At 33.9% G+C, this 22,541-nt stretch overlaps 2 protein-coding genes and 1 long non-coding RNA gene across 3 annotated transcripts; 1 reads left to right on the plus strand and 2 right to left on the minus strand.

Annotated features, from left to right (window-relative positions):
* Positions 1-6,344: 6,344 nt before the first annotated feature.
* On the minus strand, positions 6,345-9,888 carry LOC122311612 (uncharacterized CRM domain-containing protein At3g25440, chloroplastic-like). The gene is made up of 4 exons (XM_043126220.1): positions 9,587-9,888; positions 8,633-9,101; positions 7,581-7,982; positions 6,345-6,713 (listed from the first exon to the last, which is right to left on the minus strand). The coding sequence occupies exons 1-4, from the start codon at positions 9,631-9,633 to the stop codon at positions 6,561-6,563; spliced, it is 1,071 nt and encodes a 356-aa protein (XP_042982154.1). The 5' UTR covers positions 9,634-9,888; the 3' UTR covers positions 6,345-6,560.
* Positions 9,889-12,135: 2,247 nt separating this feature from the next.
* LOC122311613 lies at positions 12,136-14,034 on the minus strand. The gene is made up of 2 exons (XR_006242821.1): positions 13,752-14,034; positions 12,136-12,476 (listed from the first exon to the last, which is right to left on the minus strand). It is a non-coding gene; the product is annotated as an uncharacterized LOC122311613 (long non-coding RNA).
* Positions 14,035-16,834: 2,800 nt separating this feature from the next.
* Positions 16,835-18,654, plus strand: LOC122309138 (peroxidase N1-like). The gene is made up of 3 exons (XM_043122507.1): positions 16,835-17,397; positions 17,577-17,739; positions 18,015-18,654. The coding sequence occupies exons 1-3, from the start codon at positions 16,984-16,986 to the stop codon at positions 18,419-18,421; spliced, it is 984 nt and encodes a 327-aa protein (XP_042978441.1). The 5' UTR covers positions 16,835-16,983; the 3' UTR covers positions 18,422-18,654.
* Positions 18,655-22,541: the final 3,887 nt, after the last annotated feature.

Genomic DNA, 22,541 nt, shown 5'->3' on the forward strand with positions numbered 1-22,541 from the left:
TTGGTTTTGGGGGGGGGGGTTGGTGGGTGTGGCGACGCAGGTTACACGTTAACGCCTGATACAGGGCAGAGAAAAAGCAAAAAGAGCACCAGTACAAAGTGAAGAAAAAATAATAGAGACTTGTTGAAAAAGAAAGTTCTGTCTAACTTTTAATTGATAAAAAGAAGGGTCTATAAATAAGCTTTATATCAGAACACACTAACCACAACTCCTATAAAATAGTATCACAATTAAGGCACTTTCTCAACTACAAATCAAATAACAAATTCCTAAAGACTCGATCTAACCCACCAACGACTAGAACTTTTAATGAATATTAATAAATATAAAATAAAACATTTAAATATTAACACCTTCCCTTAAACTGAAATCTGCAGATATCAATTTAAAAGAAAAAATTAACCAAAGTCCTCATTTAGAGCAGCACGTGAACAAACTCCAAGTAGACCATGCAACTTTACAAATGTAGCCAACTTGAGAGGCTTGGTCTGTATATCTGCAACTTGGTCTTCACTTCGACAATAAACCAGTTTGATTGTTCCATCATTATTAAGATCTCTTAAAAAATAATATTTCACATCAATATGCTTGCTTCTTCCATGTAGCACAGGATTCTTGGAGAGTTTGATTGCTGAGCTGTTATCACAAAAAACTGTAGTAGCTTCCACTAGCTTGAACTGGAGCTCTTCAAGAATTCTTCTCAACCAGACAACTTGACAAGCACAAGCTGTTGCAGCAGTAAATTCAGCTTCTGTAATTGACAAAGTGATAATTTGTTGCTTCTTAGAAGACCATGAAATAGCCCTTGTGCCCAACATAAAAACATAGCCCGAAGTGCTCCTTCTATCATATTGATCTCCTGCATAATCACTGTCAGTAAATCCGAACAGTTCTAACTTTTCACCCTTTTTGTAGAACAGCCCAAAATCTCTAGTTGCTTGCAGGTAACGAAGGATTCTCTTGGCAACTAACAAATCCATTTCTATTGGATTCTCCATATATCTACTTATTAAGCTCATAGAATACATTATGTCTGGTCTTGTTGCAGTTAAATACATTAAACTGTCAACAATTTGCTTGTAAAGTGTGCTGTCCACCTTCTTCCCCTCATGATCTTTGTTTAGCTTCAAGCCAAACTCAGTTAGAGTGCTTACAGGATTGCAATCCTTCATTTGAAACCTGTACAAAATATCTTGCATATACTTCTTTTGAGAAATAAAGATCCAATTAGCTTATTGCACTACTTCTATGTCAAGGAAGTAATGCATCATACCAAGGTCAGACATTTCAAATTCAATCATCATGGATTTCTTGAATTTTTTAAACATGACACCATCATTTCCAGTAAATATGAGATCGTCTACATATAAGCAAACAATGAGCAATTTTCCCTTATCTCCAATCTTAACAAAAAGTGTGTGCTCATATAGACATTTGTGAAAGCCTTCTTTCAAAAAATAAGCCTCAATGCGACTATACCAAGCTCGTGGAGCTTGTTTTAAGCCATAAAGAGCTTTCTTTAATCTATACACTTTATGCTCATTTCCAATCTTAATATGACCAAGAGGTTGATCTACAAATACCTGTTCCTCCAAGTTTCCATGCAAAAATGCCGATTTGACATCTAGCTGGAAAATAGGCCACGAGTTCTGCGCCACCAATGCGATCACCAATCTGATTGTATCATGTCTTGCAACGGGAGCAAAAACTTCTGTATAGTCAATCCCATATTCTTGCTTATATCCCTTAGCTACCAGACGCGCCTTATATTTGTCAACTTCACCATTTTCCTTTATTTTTGTTTTGAAGACCCACTTTATACCAATGGTTTTGTGCCCTTTTGAAAGATCAGTCAGCTCCCAAGTATCATTTCTTTCAATGGCATCAATTTCATCATCCATCGCCTTCCTCCATTTTTCTTCTTTGACGGCACTTTCAAAGGTTGTAGGATCACAATCTGAAAATAAAGCAAAGTGAGTGATTGGATCTTCAATTCCAGTTACCTCATAGTCTTCCATCCATGCGGGCCTTTTTCGAATACGAGGAAGAGATCGAGCTGCTGCATCAGTAGCTTCTATTTCTGTTGGCAAAATTTCAACAGCTGTTAGAGTTGCTTCTGATGAATTTTCAGGCATAAAGGCTGCTGGAGTTGGTTCGCTTTCAGAATCATTGTCAAAAAGAACTTGAGTAGGTTCCTGCCCATTCCAATCCCAAGTGTTTTCCTCATCAAAGACAGCATCTCGACTAATCACAATTTTCTGGGTTAATGGATTAAACAATTTATAAGTTTTGGATGTTTCACTAACACCAAGAAAAACACATTTTCCCCCCTTATCATCAAGTTTCTTCCTTTTCTCATCCGGGATATGCGCATATGCGATGCAACCAAAAATTTTAAAATAATCTATAGCTGGTCTCCTTTCACTCCAAGCCTTCTCTGGTGTCATATTTTGAACAGCAAATATAGGACTTCTGTTCAAGATATGAATACTCCAATTTTCTGCTTCAGGCCAAAAAGATTTTGGAATTCTCCCTCTTGCCAACAAGCTTCTCACCATATTGAGGATGGTTCTGTTTTTCCTCTCTGATACACCATTTTGTTGTGGTGTATAAGCAGCTGTCAGCTCTCTTCAAATGCCATGAACATCACAAAAAACTTTAAATTCGGTTGAACAATATTCTCTACCACGATCTGTTCGAAGGGTCTTAATGGTCTTTTCTGTTTCATTTTCCACACGAGCCTTGAAGCTTTTAAATGCACAAAAAGCTTCTGATTTTTTCTGTAAAAAATAAACCCAAGTTTTTTGAGTATAATCATCAATGAAGGTAATTAAGTATCTTTTACCTCCATTAGAAAATGGTGTTATCGGGCCACAAATATCAGAATGAATTAGCTCCAAAACTCCTTTTGCTCGCCATGACTTCCCTTGGAGAAATTGAGAACGATGTTGTTTGCCAACAACACATTCTTCACAAACTTGGGAAGGAATACTAATATGAGGAAGGCGTGTCACCATATTTTTCTGTTTGAGGGTCTTCAATCCACCAAAACTCAAGTGGCCATAACGAAAATGCCACAACCAATAAGGATCTTTTACTTCAGCTACCAAACAAGATTGCAAACTTTCAATCTTTAATGGAAACAACCTATTTGAACTCATTTGCACAACAGCAATAGCTCCTCTAGTAGGATCATAAATCTTACAAACACCCTTTTGAATAGTGATTACATAACCCTTTTCTTGCAATTGACCAACACTTAACAAATTACTTTTCAAGTCAGGAACGTAAAGAACATTAGAAATTATTTCTACAAAACCATTCTTGGTTTTTATCTCAATATTACCCTTTCCCATCACCCTCACAGTGGAACAATCACCAAAACTTACTGTAGAATGAAAGCCTTCATTTAAATAAGAAAAAGAAGACTTATTTACACACATGTGGTTACTGCAGCCCGTATCCACATACCAAACATCAGACTCAGATTTCTGATTAGCTTGAACAGTCATCAACAAAGTTTCTACTTCCTTCTTTTCGGCAAAATTTGATTGCTCTTCCTTTTCTTTGTCATTAGGCATCTTAGTATAACATTCAGAACGATAATGACCAAATTTATGACATCTAAAGCACTCTACCTTGGATTTGTCAAAATGTTGATCTTGTTCTCTACCTTTGCCTGAAAATTGATCATCATTGGCTTTGAAATACCTGCTGCCATCTCTATTGCCCTGAGCTCCCCTTCCTCTACCTCTACCTCTACCCTTTCCTCTAGAGTTTGAGAAATGAGTAGAGGTAAAAGCCTTCAAAGCTTGCTCCTCTGAAGTTGAACTTCGGTTCATCTTCTGTTCATGGACCAGCAAGGAGCTCTGCAATTCATCAAGAGAGAATGCATCTATGTCTTTCGATTCTTCAATTGAACACACGACATGATCAAAATTTGGTGTCAGGGAACGCAATATTTTCTCCACAATGGTGACATCTTTCATCTTCTCACCATGAAATCGCATTTTGTTGCTGATCTCCATAGTCCTGGCACAGTAGCTGGTAACAGATTCCCCATCCTTCATTTGTAGAGTCTCAAAATCTCTTCTCAAAGCTTGAAGCTATGCACGCTTCACTCTAGTAGAGCCTTGATATTTTTTCTTCATGGAATCCCAAATATTTTTGGAAGTTTCTTTGCTAAGAATTGTTTCCAAGATAGGACGATTAATTGCCTGAAAAAGGTAATTTTTTACCTTCAAATCTTTTAGCTTTCTCCCTTCCAACTCTGTTTTCTGGGCATCCGTCAGCACAACACCTTTTGCTGGTTCTACTACTCCAAAAACAACAATCGTCCAATATTCTTTGGACCTCAAGAAGTTCCCCATGAGCATGCTCCAATGATCATAGTGACCATCAAAGCATGGAATGGCTGGTTGTACAAAACTGTCGGAAGCCATCAAGTTCACTTTTTTTCCTCCCCGAAACCTGCTCTGATACCACTGATACAGAGTAGAGAAAAAGCAAAAAGAGCACTAATACAAAGTGAAGAAAAAACAATAGAGACTTGTTGAAAGGGAAAGCTCTGTCTAACTTTTAATTGATAAAAAGAAGGATCTATAAATAGGCTTTACATCAGAACACACTAACCACGACTCCTATAAAATAGCATCACAACTAAGGCACTTTCTCAACTACAAATCAAATAACAAATTCCTAAAAACTCGGTCTAACCCACCAACGACTAGAACTTTCAATGAATATTAATAAATATGAAATAAAACATTTAAATATGAACAACGCCACAGACTCAGAAAAATGCTTATTGCAAACACCTGATGTAGTCGGCGTGCAAACGGCGTGCCCACGTCAGATGCTTTTTACCATTTTATCTTTTCCTTCTCCCTCACTTCATTTATTAGTTCCCTCTCTCACTCCTTGAGGCTTTGGAACTGTGGCAGACATTGAAGGAGGCGATTCCAATCTACACGATGAGAGATCTCCGAGGATGAGCTCAAGCAATACGACAGATCCGACCACCCAGAAGCCTTTGCTCATGACCATCACGACCCAGATCTACAATGTGTTGCCAAAAATATCCGGTCTAGGTCCATTCGAATGCGAGGCTTTGCAGGACTGGAAATTCATAAAATGCAAATGTTATAAATGAGGAAACCCCTGCTGAGGCTGAGGCTGCAAAAAGTAATTGTTGGGTAAATCAATTGCCACTATCGCAAACTTAGTAAACCATTTCTAATGGAGAAGCTGAAGAAAAGTAATAGTGGTGCAGTCAAGAATATATTTCTTCATAATGGACTTGTTTGAAGTCTGAATTGTCAAATAATGTATGGATGATGCTAATCCCAAATGATTCAAAGCTACAACTTATTCTATCAATATAACTTGTAGAGCCTTCGTCATTCATTTCGTTCTTCTTTGTTTTTCTTTTTTGCTTTTTGGTCTGGTCTAGATGCTCAGTTTAAGTGTTTTGGCTTCTTTCTTCTTCTTTCGGGTGTTCTATTTCTCCTTTTTTTTTTTTTTTTTTTAATCGACATGGCATCAATGACTCTCCCCCACGTACGTGAGGCGACTATACGTAGAAGTTCTCTTCTTTCCAGAAAATGATACAACAACTACTACAAGATTTTTTATCACTCTTTTATTGTTGTCTTTTTAAAGATTTTTTCAAGGACTTCTATATCTGTTTTAATAATGAGGTGGTTAAATGCCTCCAAACTGGTATTGTTGTTTTAGAATGACGTGGTTTGTAAAAATAATATTTGCAGTCTTGTAATATCTAAATGTTGCACATTTTATTTAAAAAAATTAAATAAATACGAAATTTACATTAAAAAATTAATTTTTTAATAATAAATTAATTTTTTTTTTAAATACTGTTCATGACTGTATCTAATATTACTGAGCTGAAATATGCATACTAGTGATACGGGCACAGCACGAGCACAAGATCGTTATGGTTGCCGTCAATAACACTAGACTCTAGCATATTAGTTCAGCTTGGGAAAACACTGCTGAAATGCAAGGCGGCCAAAACTGGAACCCATTTTGACTAGTATGCTGTATCAGAGAATCGAACGACAAGAGATGCAAAGACCCTTTTGGTGAACTCCGTAACTACCATTGCTTGCAAGTTGCAACAGAAAGTAAAGGACAGAATTGAAGAAGCCAAATAGGCATACAGGATAAGACTTCAAAGCTCTAACATGAGGCAGTTGGAACCGCATATGTCGAGATATATCACAGAATGAATACATACAAGTGTGGGTGGAAGGGTGTATAAACATATACAGTTAAAGAACGATATTAAAGATTCTATTATATGTAAAGAAACTTCCAGGATATGAGACCATCAGAAAAAAAATTTATATACAAGAGAATCATCAATGTTCCTTGAATGGCCCAACCATCAATATAGATTTGCTAAGTTTAAACCTTTTACAACTCATTAAAATTTAATATGAAAATAGAAATTATACTTGCAAACATAGAAAGAACAATCAAACAGGGACAAACTGAAGGCTTCAGTTAAGAAGTGTGAAGAAGAAAAAAGCACCAAATCAGGTATTGATAACAGAATCTTTTGGTGTGTCCTCTTTTGCTTTCTTGTACCGAGCAAGGTGCTTCTGATACTCTTCTAGCTCTTCTTCCAATTTCTCAATGAACTGACTTGTATGCTCAAGTGACTGCTCATACTTGTACTTTTCCAAGGCCTACAGTTTTTGGCATGGAAGAGAAATTATTATAGTTGGGGTTAATTTATGTGGTATAATCAAAGGCATCACTCCACACAAATTTGCCCTCCTTAATGATGGATGTCATGATACAAGTCAGAACAATTTTTTAAGGTAAATACAATGTAAAGTACTTCAATTTAAGATTTTGCTACATAAAAAACAAAGAAATAATGAACATATTTCCAGAATCTGCCTGTAAAAAGAACCGTGTTTCAATTGCTTCATGTGACTAAGGGCAATATAAGCTATCGCAAAATAACATTGACAAGCATGACTGTCAATGAACTGCTTGCATATCTCATGAATCTAATTGCGACTAAGGTGGGATAAAAATTCAGATGAGATGCATGATATGTGGTTAAGTAAGGAAGAAGGTAATGGCAGAGCCGAAAACCCTAAACAAACAACCAAAATCACAAGAAACAACATCCTACCTATCCACTCATTCCCTCCATCTCAAATGACACCGTAGAAAACTAGGGGAAAAAGTCCAAAAAAGAAAAAAGAGAAAATTGGTGAGCATATAGGCAGATATAGCTAGGTAATCCCATAACCCTCAACTTCAAAGGCACTAAGAGAAACATTGTTAATATACCGATCCCAGACCATGTATGTATTGAAACAAGCCCCTTGTACTTGGGCTACGCCTACTTTTCTCATTAATAAAATTCTTCTATACTGATAAAAAAACAGAAAAAAAAAATGTATGTATTGAAACAAGCATGACAACAAGCTCATTATGACTTATTTTCCAGACAAGATGATAAAATTTTTAGAAAATTATCTTTCTCCTATTGGTCAATAGATTCATTGAATGGTCAGCAAAGGGAATGCTGAAATTACCTTGTCTTTAGACAATGTATCTGGAGGTGACATTACTTTTGGCTGCACATAATTCTTTCCCCGGTAGAAAAGTATAACATTGTTAGCTTTTATGTCAATCACAATTCCTTTGCTCAGTCTAGCAAGCTCTTCAGCATATACGTGAACCTGTCCGGGTTTGCATGGCTTGCATATTACTTTTACAGTCTCGTGCTTCTTCCAATGAAGATGCATGTTTAGAACAACCCCTCCAAAAACGCCACGTCTTCCAACTGGGACATAGTTCTTTTTTTTCTCACCAGTTCGCTTAAAGTAATGCCTTTCTTCTTCAGTTAGGATTTCAGGATCATATGTTTCAGCAGGTGCTTTGGGAACTTCAAATTTCCTCAACATCTCAATCAACCATGCTTCCTTTCGTTTGGCCTGAATAGAACTCATAAATTATAAATAGTCATGAAAAAGACCTTATGTATAACTTTTTTTGATAAGTAAGACCTTATGTATAACTTGAAGCACTAAAATTTATCAAGATATTCTTTTTTTGATAAGTAACATTTATCAAGATATTCTAGACCACTGTAAACAAAAAAGATAAATTAAAATTGCAATCAAAAGTTAAGATTAGGAGAAGGTATTTATGCATTGCAGTGCAATCTACTTTTTAACCCTTAAAATAAAATATAGTACAAATCACCTACATGTGCATAACTAAATGCATCTTTCATGCAGTGGATATCAGTTATGACAGAAATATCGTGAAAATCAGAGAGGCGTTTACAGTAAGTTTTGAAATGCAGTAAGACCAAAAAGAAAAAAAAAGTATAACGGAAAAGCTGTTGTTAATGCATAATATCTGTATCAGATAAAATTTCACTAGGCTTTAATCCCTGCATCATGTTCAAGAAAATTACAAATGAAAAATATTGAAGCGTCTATAAAAACAGAAGCACTAAATTTAAACGTTGATAACAATATTCAACAAACTTACACAACATAGAGGAGTATACATCTTGAAGGAATGGTTTAAACTATGTATTGCGAAATCTAGACAAATAAATTGCAAAGTGTCTAACCTTTTCAAGTTTATATCTAATCCTAACTTCTGGATTTGGAGAAGTCATCTTCTTTTTGGCCTTCAGGCGATAGAATCTGAGTTCATTCAGTTTGGCCCTTTTAGAAATTTTGACCCGTTTGTTCTTCTTCTTTCCTTCTGTTCTGGAAAAGGCATTATCACCGGGCTTACCAATTGAAAACCGGACAACATCATTTTCTGTCTTCAGCTCAACTGATGCATTACCCATGTACCTAGCATGTATCCAAATTCCAAGAGTATGGAAACCAAACACATTTAATCTATGTTCTAATGAAAATCTGGATGGAGACAATATGCATGGTGCTTCTAGAAGAGGCTCCACTGCACTGCAGCTTCTCTGGCCCGCACACAAACTGTAAGAAAGGGACTGGGTAAATGAAGTTGCTGCAGGCAATGCTGAGAGATTTGGGATATTTTTCAGGAGACGACAGAAACAATGTAGAGATTCCCTGCATGGTGAACAGAACTAATCTATTACCAAACGCTTTAAAAATAGATACGTCGCAAGAAATTTTCAAGTCATTCCCTTCAGATGAAACTAAAAGTCTTATCTCATAAAAAACCACCCAGAACTAGCAAAGAGCATCTATATTCAATAAACTTACTCTTATCTTCTAAAGCCACCCAGAAGTAGCACAGAACATCTGGATTCAAAAACATCAAAACTATGTCCTGGCTATTTTATTAACCCTCTGTTTGATTTCTTACAAAATCCAGGGAAAAAAAAAAAGGAATGGGGGGGAATGGTATTTTAACTCTCAACTGATCAAAATGCGAAGATTTTGTAAGAATCAAAATCAGAATTTTGCTTATTTTACTACAATTTCTCAGCAACCACATATATAGTTATCATGAATAAAACCAAAATAAATCGTGTAAATGCAAACGGAGAAAGCAAACAGAAAAGGATTAAGGGTTTAAAAAAAACAATCACCTTCTGTGAATAATGCCTCGTGCGATTGAAGCCAAAGGGAACATCATCGCCAGAATTCGACATCAAAAGAAAAGATAGCAACCGAAACAACGTGGTCTGAGAGCTTGAGGCTCGCAAGTCACGAATCGATTATCGGCAACTTTGGTTAGGGTTTGTTCGCTTTCTGCTTCTACGCTTCCGTTTGAGCGGGCGAGGGATTTCATCGTCCATTTTTTTTACTTTTTCCTTTCTTTTCAAATGAGCCCGTCTATTGCGGCATTGCCGGTTAAAACGGAGATTTACGACTGCCGTTTAGCAAGTACACCCAAAGGTACGGCAGAAAATCTGCGTGTGCTGCTAAAAAAGATACACCGTACGAAAATATATTAAATTAGTAATTTTTTTTTCAAAAACAAAAAAAAAATCCCGCTGTGTCGTAGCATTGATATTAGATTAGTAATCTAAAAAATTAAAATTTGGCTAACGTGTCAACTTTTAGCTCAAAATTTGAACTCTATATTAGATTAGCTATCACACTTTCTATAATAATAAAATATTATTATTTTTTTATTATTTATATTTTTAAAAATATTTTTTTATTTTTAGTTTCATAACCTCTAATAACCTCTGACGATGAGATTCATTTTCATTTTAACAATCCAATAATCTATAAAATTAACGTCTCCAGTTAAGCAGTAAATTGTGCTACTTTCATTTTTATTACAGAATCACCAAAAGCAATATGTGATAACCCATTCCTCATATTTGCAGAAGGCTTGATATTATATAAACAGGGGATAGATGTGGAAAAGGAGTTGCATAGCAATTCAACCCAAAATAGGAGATTTCAAACTATGGCCCATGCTCCGAGCAAGATATGGCTTCTGCATAATGACAGCACATTCACAATATTCCATGCAGTCACCACATGATCACAAAATATAACAATTGAATATAGATGAATAACAAAACAAAATCAGGAATTTCACCGACATATAACAGCCCAAAATGAATAACAGATTCCAACATATGCAGTCCTAAGTGCATGGGTAATACAATAAAATAATATGTTAAATCCAAAATTTTAAGTTTCATGTGATTATAAATCTATACATAGATTTTTATTATAACAAATAAATTCAAAGAATAGAGGAGTTTCAAGTTCAAGTTGTCCACACAATGGAGTCAAGCACATCAAAGAACTAAGCATGAGCAAGAAGGAAACAAGTTCATATTAAAGTCATAGAGTAATATTGTAAATCTCTTAAAATTCGAAATTAGGATTAATGCTCAAAATTAATATTTTATCATAAAGTATTAAAATACATTTTCCACATGTGCATGAATATTTTTGAAAATTAAATTTGAAAATTTTGAAAGATGATTGATTGTCATTTTTTACATGTGCATGTCTTGATTAAAGGGTTAAATTTTAAAAATATTAAAGATGATTGATTGTCATCTTTTACATGTGCATGCCTTGATTAAAGGGTTGAACTTTGAAAATATTAAAGATGATTGATTGTCATCTTTCACATGTGTATGTTTTATTTGAATATTTTCAAAAGTGATTGATGTTTTTTTAGACTTATACAAAAGGTAGATGATTTTGTTTGAAAATTTTAAAAAGTAAAGTGTGCTCATTTTGTCATATACAAAAAGTAAAAGATTAGGTTTAATTTTTTTGAAAATGAAAGTGTGCTCCTTTTGTCATATGCAAAAAGTAAAAGATTAGGTTTGAATTTTTTGAAAATGAAAGTGTGCTCATTTTGTCATATGCCAAAAGTAAAAGATTAGGTTTGATATTTTTGAAAAAGTGAATGATGTTGTCTTTGACAATTGAAAAAGAAGAACCTTTTATTTGAATTTTTTGAAAAAATGAATGATGTTGTCTTTGACATGTGAATCTTTTTAAATTTGAATATGAAGTCTCATATGCCTATAAATAGATCATTTGAGAGCTTCACATTTACAACACCAAGAGCATACAACATTCATTCAAAACTTTCATTCTCTCTTCTCTAAACATTGAGCCTTAATCCTTGTTCATTTTGAGAGATATAGTTTGCGCTGTATTGTTCTTATTTCACTCATTGAGGAGTGTTTTCTGATAACCTACCCACTATAAGCTTTTGTATCAGAAAAATGGTGTGTATAACCCTTATGCGTGTAGAAAGTATTCTATACGGAGAATAGTTGAATCACCACGTGTAAGGTGATTGCAAGTGTAGAAGGTGTTCTACATGGATCCTTGTAGCGGTGTTGTTCAAAGGTGTAATAGGTTTCTATCTCCACCTGAAGGAGGTTGAATAGTGAATTTGAGAATCCTCAAGGGATAGCTTGAGGCGATGACGTAGGCAGTGGGGCCAAACCTCGTTAACATACTGAGTTTGCTTCTCTCTTATCCTTACTCTTTATATTTATTGTTATTTCATATTTTGTTTATATTTTATATTATATATTTGATTTATAATTGTTATTTTTTTAATACAACTCAATTCACCCCTCTCTTGTGTTAGTCATCTGGACAACACAAGAAACAAATTAGAAAATGAGGACAATACTGCCCATTGGCATCTTAAAGCAAAGAGTTGATTCGCCATGTAAAAAAAGGAGCACGAAGCCATCTCAAAATGGCATGCAGAAATTTTCCAAGATTACAGTCTTTAAGACTAACGATTTAGTTACACTTCAAAAAAGTACTTAAAATAAAGCTGAATGCAGAAACTATATGACTATAACCAGGACCAGAAGCTTGATTGGTGCAGCATGTTTGTTCTTGGGGTTGCTCCTGAGACAAAACGCCTTTGTAGAGATGTTTGGGGTGGCTATGCAAGCCATTAGGACGAACTACGGCCCACCATGTTCAAGACTTGACCTTGTGTTGGGTCTAAAAGCCCACATTCAGAAACTGAAATATTTGGAGCAAACAGAGTAAAACAGTGCTGCAGCAAGGAAAGGGCAACTCAGTAGGACTGCAAATCCTTAAAGATAACACATGGGTATGAGGGTCATTTGTAAGGACAATGGAAAAGAATGAGTCACTACTGGAGCATAGAGCAGCAATATTCAAGAGCAGCAGGATGTAAAAACACCTATGCAATGAAGGAGACTGAAGTAAAATGAGGGCTCTTGGTGCTTGCAAATTTGTATGTAAAACAGAGCTGTAGTTTGCAAATTTATGCAGAAACAATTATCCAAAGTCACTAAAAGATGAGAGGACTAAAACCATATCAGAAACTGAAATAGTTGGAGCAAACAGAGCAGAAAACTCACGACTCATGCACATAACTGAAATATTTGGAGCAAACAAATGGTTTTCAATACCTAAATCCTTACTTACAGCAGTACCCATACTTACAGCCCAAAATATAACAACAGCAGTAGATATACTTACATCCCAACATCAGCATCCCAACTCTAGTTTTTCCTACACAATTTTTCCTAATCTAGTTTTTGCCACACACACCTACAGCAGCATATAGTTGCTGCCCACAACAGCAGTACCCATATTTAAAGCCCAAAATAACAAAAAACCACAAAATAGCATAGGCAATAGTTGTTGCCCATCTATGTTCCCAGGAAGTTATGCTGCAGTAAGTAGCTAATGAATAAAACTTGTTCTACCATTTATATAGGTGGGGGAAAACTCATGTACTTCTCATTGAGGGAGGCCTTACATATGATGCAATAAAGCAATCTGTTGCTAATGCCACAAATGCTTTTAGGGAGGGTGTTGCTGAACTGTTTGGTCTATTTGAGAAAATTGTGAGGCAGCATATGTTATTTTTTCCGTAGAAAATTGGCGTCTTTGAGAAAACTGACACACAATGGAGCTCACATTTAATCTGTGATTTTCATTTTCTTGGAGTAATATACGTTTCTATATACTGTGCATACAGGTTCCACAAAGAAACCTCAGGCAGTGAATATTGAGCACAATTTCAACAGAGGGAGAACCAAATACGGATCAAACTCAAATACTGCCATTGGCCATGGACCACGACCCAAGTGAACGATTCCCACCAACCCACTAACTTCAACACGAGATCAAACTCGAATACTACCAACAGATTTCAACAGAGGGAGAACCAAATACTGCCATCAAACTCAACCAAATTTCACACAAAGAATTTCACCCAAGAAAATGAAACATTAAGAGAAAGAGAGTACGAGAAAACTCAACTGTGAGAAGGGGCTTCGGTGTGAGCAGTGCCAAGGAGGAGCACGACGAGAACGAGCTGCCGACGAGGACAAACCGGGGACGACGTTGTTTACGGCGACGGGCACTTGTCTTTTTCTGTAATTACAAAGAGAAATGATAACTAACAACTAATTAATTTACTACTCTTAAACTACTATTGAATAAAATAATATTTTTAAAAAAAAAAAAAAAATTGGATTTTGATTTTTGTTTGATGTATCTAAAATCTGGAAAAAATATATTTTATGAGGAAGCAGTAGATAAATTGTAGATGGGACGTTGTTACCGTATCATTGCTCAATTACAAAATGGCAAAACATACTTTATATATATACACCTTCTAATTATTACATGATTTATATTTTATTTACAGAAAAAAAATCTATTCATCATTTTATAATATAATATTAGATGATAATTTATAAATAAAATATAATAAATAATTTTTAATTAACTAATATCACATCATAAAATAATAAAAAAAATGATGAAAATTGAGATAATAAATAACATACTCGCACCATTAATTAATTTTAAAATGAAAATAATTGGCACGTTTCGCTAATGTCTTTGTAATTATAAAAAAAAATTGATAAGTATCATTCTAATTACAATATAATCGGTTATAAGCTTGATGAAAAATATATTATGTGGCATAATTTTGACTACTTGAATCTTATATAACGATACACTTCGCAACTTTTTTAATAGTTTGATAGAAGGTTTGAATTGTTACAAATGTCTAAGAATTTCAAAGCTGCGGGTAAATATATTTCTCCGTTTGCAGAATCTTGGTCAGTCGTTATATATCATGCAAGTTAATGTATCATGATTATATAATGTATGATGCATCGATCGAGGTAATAATTTGGCGTTGGCTGATCATGAGTAGGCGTGTCGACATGGGGCAGAACATCGAACTCTAGGAAAACAACGCGCGAAACCGCATATATGTAGGAACAAATCAAAAAGGATAAAACGTACGACTTAAACCAAGAACAAAGAAACAAAATAAATACAATGACTAATGAGTATATTTTCGTCGTACATTAATGTACAGTCATTTTTCATTTATTTACGAAAATGAATTAATTATTTATATAATAAATAGTCTTTTGTCGCAAATAACTCGTCACAGATAATTATTTTTTTCTAGGCCCATACTATTACTTGGACATTAATGCACATTATGCGTGATTGAATAATTTTATAGGAGTATGAATTGCGAAGTGAAAAAAGGTAGACAACGATTATATATGTATGATCTACAGAAGGGTTATTCAAGTTAGATCCTTAGAACTACCCCCTGTATATATCAATAATCAAATTATATATATTGTCGTACGTTGTACCAGTACAGCTTATAATTAAGCCGACAGCGCCATAGAAATCATCGAAAAAACCAAGAAATCCTCTTGTCGTATTAGTTGTTATTATAAGTTTAATATAAGTGATCCCTTTCAAAACATTGGTTTCATCTAATTAATATGTAAGTAAAGTTAATTTGGAAGGTAAAACTTAAACTCATAAGTCATCATTTCCCTAAAGAAGCGTACATCGTTTTTTTTTTTTTTTTGAGAAAGAAAGATTAAAACTCAAATTAATTAGTCCAAAATATCCTTCTTTTAATTTCTTGAATTTGATTTGGTCTATTTTGAGAAAGTTTAAAAATTGGCATTAGGTCCCGAGTGATATGATCATGTATGCATGTCATGAACAAGTTCGTGAAGCATTGCTTATATTATTTTGGTGGGAGCTCAAGTCAAATGAAAAAGATATATTTCTGGAGGTTGATATGTTATACCCACTTGTTCATGATTGAATTAAGCATCCCTATATTATCTTCTTAATCATTAATACGCGAAGAGATCATCGAGACTAAGTGAAGCCCCTTTCCTTTTCAGTGGAAGCAATTTCACCATTATATACATATAATATTTACTTGAGAACTTCAACATGCAGTACTCGTAAACAGATTCATAAAAGTAAGTTAATAAATTAACAATCCACTAAGGTGATAATCCAATTGGTACAAGTTGATATTTTATGGGTTTGAGGTCAGAGATTCAAGTCAGGACATTAGTTGAAATTACTTGTGATAATAAAGTCTGATATTTTAATCATGAGATAGGTTTTGAACCAGTTAGATACTTTGGAGGTGGTGTGGTGAAGGGCTCGTTCTTGGAGCAGTAGCTACAGTTCAAACCGGATATTTTATAATGAGAAAGGACTTCTATGATTACACTTATAAAGAGTTGCTATGCTATCACCTCTCTTTTTAAAAAAAAAAAAAAAGTTAATAAATTAACATGATTTTATGTAATATATTAAATCTATTTTATAATAAAAATAATTTTATAACTTAATATACAATATCAATTTATAATTTTATTTTTATAAAATCCCTTAATTTGTAAAATATTTCTCCATTTATATTTTAATCGTCCCCTCGATGAATTCGTAATTCTCAAGATCTGAATAATTGGTGTGTGATGTTCCACTTTATCGTGGAGGTGAAAAAGAAACGGTGGGTGATCAATTAATCCAGTCGGTCTGTCGGAATTGACGACTGTTTCTCGACATCCAGTGCATGCATGCAATTAAGGTACATTAATATTTAGATGTGGTTGAGATAATAAGATGAAATAAGATAATTTAAATAAAAGTTGAGAATTGAATAAAATATTATTATAATATTATTTTTTAATATTAATTATTATTATCTTAAAATTAAAAAATAAATAAATTATTTATTATATTTTATATAAAAATTTTTAAAAAATTATAATAATAAAATCACTTACATCAAATACCTTGGGCCTTAATCCTCGCGGTCGACGGAAGAGAACAGGCCGCACCGAATCGTAAATCGTCTCGAGTCAATGCAAGATAAGTTGAACCTGCAGCTACATACGTACTAATGTACTAGATGTTAATGCTCTCCAACTCAGCATGCACCCAGTTGCACAGAACTTTGAGTAGTTCCTTGTCCCTTTAGCCGTCTTTGATGACTTCTTCCACCAAGATCTGACTTTAGATCTTATATATATCCAACTTCGATCCCTCGACAAGATCACAAGCCAATCTACTTTTGTACACACATATACGAACGACTACAGTTTAGCAAAGGCCGAACGTAAGAGCAACTACGTTTCTCCTTAAATACAACTCACTTCGATCTTCCTTACTGTATATTGTTTCTACTCTCATCATCATGGGGAGAGGAAGTAATTCAAACCACACAATCATCATGATGTTTGTAGTAGTACTGCTCGCCCAGCTTCGTGCCTCATTGGTGCATGGCCAAGCCACTCGGGTTGGATTCTATTCGAGAACATGTCCTCGAGTAGAATCCATTGTTCGATCTACCGTTCAAACGTATTTTCGGTCTAATTCTACTATTGCTCCAGGGCTGTTGAGAATGCACTTCCATGATTGCTTTGTACACGGCTGCGATGCTTCCATCCTTATTGATGGGGCTAATACTGAGAAAACAGCCCCACCTAATAGTTTATTAAGAGGATATGAAGTCATTGACGATGCCAAAGCCAAACTCGAAGCTGCATGTCCTGGAGTCGTTTCTTGCGCAGATATTCTTGCCCTTGCTGCCCGCGATTCTGTTTTTGTGGTAATTATCATCTTAATTGTATAATATTTAAGATATGAGCATTTAGCAAAACGATCTTAATGCTTAATAAGCATTTGCATTTGTAGCTTGACATCTATTATTTGAAGTAGGCATGCATGTATATAATAAGCGACCATGCACTGATCTTACAACCATTTATTGATAAATTGTTATTGCAGACCAAAGGATCAAGCTGGCAGGTGCCTACTGGACGTAGAGATGGCAGGATATCATTGGCCTCAGATACCTCCAATCTGCCTAGCTTTAGAGACTCCGTTGATGTTCAAAAGCAAAAATTTGCAGAGAAGGGTCTCGAGACTAAAGATCTCGTTGCCCTAGTTGGTAATAGCTACTTAATCCATGCATCTCTGTAAAGTCTTAATGATTACATTTACATTTTTGGCTTTGACCAAAAACAAAAAATAAAAGGCAAGGATATATATATATATAGACGAGCATGACTGGCTAATTATAAGATAAAGTTCCCAACTTTTAATGTTAATTAAAGTATATGATCTATACATGCACGTACGTATGCTCAAGTACCTATAGTTATAAGTGGGTATTACCTTAAAATTAAGGACTAATTGTATGCATTTCTGTTACTATATGTATAGGTGGACACACCATTGGTACTGTAGCATGCCAGTTCTTCAGATATAGACTATACAACTTTACTATAAATGGAAACGGTGCTGATCCTACCATTGACCCAACTTTCCTACCTCAACTCCAAGCTCTCTGCCCACAAAATGGCGACGGAACAAGGCGTGTTGGACTAGATACTGGTAGCCAAAACAGATTTGACTCATCTTTCTTCAACAACCTGAGGAATAGCCGGGGAGTACTCGAGTCTGATCAAAAGTTATGGACTGATGCCTCCACAAGGACTTTTGTTCAACGTTTCCAGGGTGTGAGAGGATTCAGTGCGGAGTTTGGAAGGTCCATGGTGAAGATGAGTAACGTTGATGTTAAAACCGGTACTAAGGGTGAGATTCGCAAAATATGCTCTGCAATTAATTAACTACTCGATCAATGCTTAGTCATAAGGGCCGGGAAGGCGAAAAAAAACGTATAAATTAGAGTGTTTCTTAATTATAGGCGTAAGCTGGCGGAAGAGATCATCGAAGTAAATTGTGTACCGTTTTTTACTTATAGATGAGATGGCATAAGAACCACATGATGCATACAGACCATATTGATGCACGAAGAATCTATACCTTTGTGGAATAAATTGGGTTGTCTTTGCCAATGTTAGTAATTTGCAAGAACGCTGACTAATATTTATTGGTTTCTTCCTAGCTGTATTACTATTTTTCATGATGGGTATGACTGGTCGACGGTGCTACAATTATTAGTGAATTCTACCGAGAATTTGTTCTGATAAGGTCATTTGGTTTTTTTTTTCTTTTTTTTTAATTGTACATTTTTTTATTCTTAAATATTTTTTAAAAACATCACAACATCATTAAAAAAACATTTCCTTAAATATCATTAAGTTATAAAAAAATAATAACATATCATGGGATACTAAACATTTTCCTATACTTTAATTACATTAATAAGGAGGGAGCACTGCAAGAAAATTGATCTTTCGTATCGCCTATATTTATCGCAAAAAAACATAAAAGACGTTGAGATTATTAGCTTCCTCAAATATGACATCAATTGTAAACCTTTCTTTTTAAAAGATAAATATATAATTAAAAAACGTTTAAAGTACAACTAAAAACTTCATATTTCTTCACCTTTTCTCGATATAGAAATATATATATATATATACATACACACACACAAACACATATATTCACTCACTACAATTGAAATCATGATCAGGTCATCATGATCTTATATAATCTTCCTGCTAGTAGTACTTTTTTACATACTTTTATAATGCCAAAAGAAAAGATCAATCTCTTCATGACCTGCAGCTAGCGACCCTGCATCCATAAAATTTGGATTTTTTCTACTTAATATATAATAAATTAAAGGAAAAATAAAATTTTAACAAGAGAGTACCCCAAAAAAAAAAAAAAAAAAGGTATTTGCGACGAAAATAATAACTACACTCATTTTGATTAAAAAAATTAATAATAATCATTTTCATTTTTGTAAAAATTGATCACTTGTCACCGTACATAAACATTTTTCTTGTAATTAATCGTATTTAAAAAGAATTTTCTCCAATGAGGTAGCTAGCTGGCTGGCCACATCTACTTAATTACGTACGTACGCGTATATATCTTCTATATATAAAAAGTGTGTATGAAACGGAAAATCTTGTTTTTCCGTTAAAGTTAACACCGTTTGTTTTAACGGTTTGGCACATAAAATGAAGACATAAATGTTGAGAGAGATAACATTCAATGTTGTTATATGATTTATTAATCTCAATAATTATAATACTTAATAGTTTATATAATAATAAGTAATTAAAGATTAGTTATTATATTTTTCTCTTTCTCCTTAACATATACACGTGTATTAGGTGCATAAGACGTGAATTCCTAAGTATAATATACATATATTATACGTTTCATTAACTCAGATTATTGAGTATTCCAAATTTAAAAATATCATATAATATATAATACAAGTGTGTTTAATCAAGTGTTTTTTTTTTCTCCATGGTAGTAGGACGTAACTTCCGCTAAGTCATATTCCATACGTAGGCTTGTTATGATAGGCACGTGACAAAGGCCGTGATCCTTGAGCTAATCAAGAAAGAGTAAATTCGGTCAACAATTTCAAAATATATTTTATGATTTATATATATGCTATATATAGAAAATATTATACCACAAATTTTATAAAAAGATTATGTTTTAACTTTGTGTTGTCCCTGATCGACTCAACCAACAGCAAAATAAGAATTTTAATATTGTCTCTATTGATTGTCTACAGGATGACATAAATTGATGAATTATAATACAAACATCAAACGACACATATTTTGAACTACCGTTTGTGTTAGACTTTTATTAAATTTTTTACATACATATTTGCTAAAATTATAGATGTTATAAACATATATTGGATTATATGATATTTTGAACTAATTTTTTTATTTTCTCCAATATGTCTTAAATTATTAAGTGACATCAATAATTTTTATAAAATATATATTATTTTTTACAAATAATCATTTCATAAAATTAGACAAACGTGCTTTGCACGTTACTCCCACCTAGTATATATATATATATATGCAAATTGCAATGATCATTGGTTCGAGGTCCAAGTGGTACGTGATCGATCGAAGAATATATAGTCGATCGTGCGTGGGTGCCCAAGGATTAATTATATGTTTTTGCTCATCTTTTTATATGTTTTTGCATACCACTTCTGTATATTAATGTACATGATCAGCATTATACGAATTACACATATAACTAAGGCAAGCTATCAAAGGTTTTTCTTTTCTTTAATTAAGTAAGAAAAATATGAAAATCAAATGAACAGATATTCAAGATTCTGCATTCAAGAGCAAATCACATGCAAACTCAAAGAAACTACTTCAATATATATATATATATGAATTTTACTATGTATAAGTGAATCTGCGTATCAATATTAATATTTTTATATTCAAAATTTAAATTGATATTATTTTCAATAAAATTTATTTTTTGACTAATCATATTAGATGAATATATGTATTGATACGCAGAATCGTTTATAACTAATTTTTTATTATATATATATATATATGATGTATGTATGTATGTATGTATGTATATGCTGAAGAAGAATAAGCAACTTGATTGGCATGCAATTTGTAAATGGTGTGTGGTCGGTACCGGCGAGTGCCACTTACAATAAACATTAATTACGTACACAACGCATGTATGAACACTTAAATCACTGTTCGAACCCTCTTTTCTTTGTGGGCGTTATGTACCCAACTGCATGCATTAATTATTGCGATGGATCTCATTAAAATCCAAACCATTTTTCTAATCCATGGCGCTGACTGGCCTGTAGCTCCCATCTGCAACATTGAAGATCATGTCAAACTTATCCCCTTTTTTTGACTTGAGATATTTCTCATAATTCCGTTTCAGTTTGTTTTACGTTCCGATTGAACCCCTTTTTCTTTTTGGGCGTTACGACATTTTACGAACCCAACTGCATGCATTAATTATATTAGGTTTCATGAAAGATACGTTCATACTCTACTTGCTAGATCGATCAAGCCCTATTTCTGCAGTTCTCGTCATGCGTTGAAGATGCCAAACATTTTTCTTTCCCCCGTTTTCACTGTTGAAGTATATATTTGTCATGTATTTAATTATATATGCAGGCGTGCATTTACGCCTAATTCGTGTTATAACTTGAATAGTGAATTAAGATGATATAAATTAAAATAAAAGTTAAAAATTAAATAAAATTTTATTATAATATTAATTTTTAATATTATTATTATTTAAAAATTTAAATTATTTATTATATTTTATATAAAAATTTTAAAAAATATATAATAATTAAATAAAATGAGATGATTGGTTGGATCCGTCGATAGAAAGCCAGCCACATGCATTTCACAGGGTGCATGGTTTGTCGGCCATCCTTCAATTAAGGTGCATGCTTCTGATCTGGTCACTTCGAGGGACATATGTATTTTGGGTAGGGGTGACTGGTCGTTTCAATCCTCTTTCCTTTTTTTTTTTTTTTTTTTTTTTTTTTAAGTTCTTTATCATTTTTAAACTGTAAGAAAGCGTGACAAATTAACAGTTTTTTAATATATCAAATTACCAGTAGATATTTAGCTAGCTAGCGCCTCAGCATGATCAGTACTACTACTGTTTGCGTGGAAATTTCTTTAATGTCAACTGTTTATCTTTTTTTATCTTATCCCCTCGTAATTCTCAAATCATTGTCGTATGTTCGGTGAAAAGGCACTTTTGAACAGTCCTTTAATCGAACGACCGTTGCTCACTCTTTTTCTGAATCATGTGGAACGGAACCACGCTAGTCAGCATCGAATCTAGTCCTCTCATTAATCGACTCCACTAAGCACGACTGCAAGTTGCGCGCACTAGACACGCGGTATTGCTTCCTGCCAGCACACCATGCACCCCAAGTTTGAATGCTTCGACGCTTCACGGGTTCTTTTAGCTGGCTTTGCTGACTTATCTCCTGGC

Source organism: Carya illinoinensis, chromosome 5, assembly GCF_018687715.1.
Source record: "Carya illinoinensis cultivar Pawnee chromosome 5, C.illinoinensisPawnee_v1, whole genome shotgun sequence".
Lineage (NCBI taxonomy): Eukaryota > Viridiplantae > Streptophyta > Magnoliopsida > Fagales > Juglandaceae > Carya > Carya illinoinensis.

Bases quoted from the DNA above. Each gene is read 5' to 3' on its own strand.
- LOC122311612 (XM_043126220.1), bottom strand. From the start codon at position 9,633: ATGATGTTCCCTTTGGCTTCAATCGCACGAGGCATTATTCACAGAAG. The intron at 9,102-9,586 runs GTGATTGTTTTT...TTCACCATGCAG, and splicing joins CGAGGCATTATTCACAGAAG to GGAATCTCTACATTGTTTCT. The intron at 7,983-8,632 runs GTTAGACACTTT...AGTTCTATTCAG, and splicing joins TTAGATATAAACTTGAAAAG to GCCAAACGAAAGGAAGCATG.
- LOC122309138 (XM_043122507.1), top strand. From the start codon at position 16,984: ATGGGGAGAGGAAGTAATTCAAACCACACAATCATCATGATGTTTGTA. The intron at 17,398-17,576 runs GTAATTATCATC...TTGTTATTGCAG, and splicing joins CCCGCGATTCTGTTTTTGTG to ACCAAAGGATCAAGCTGGCA. The intron at 17,740-18,014 runs GTAATAGCTACT...CTATATGTATAG, and splicing joins AGATCTCGTTGCCCTAGTTG to GTGGACACACCATTGGTACT.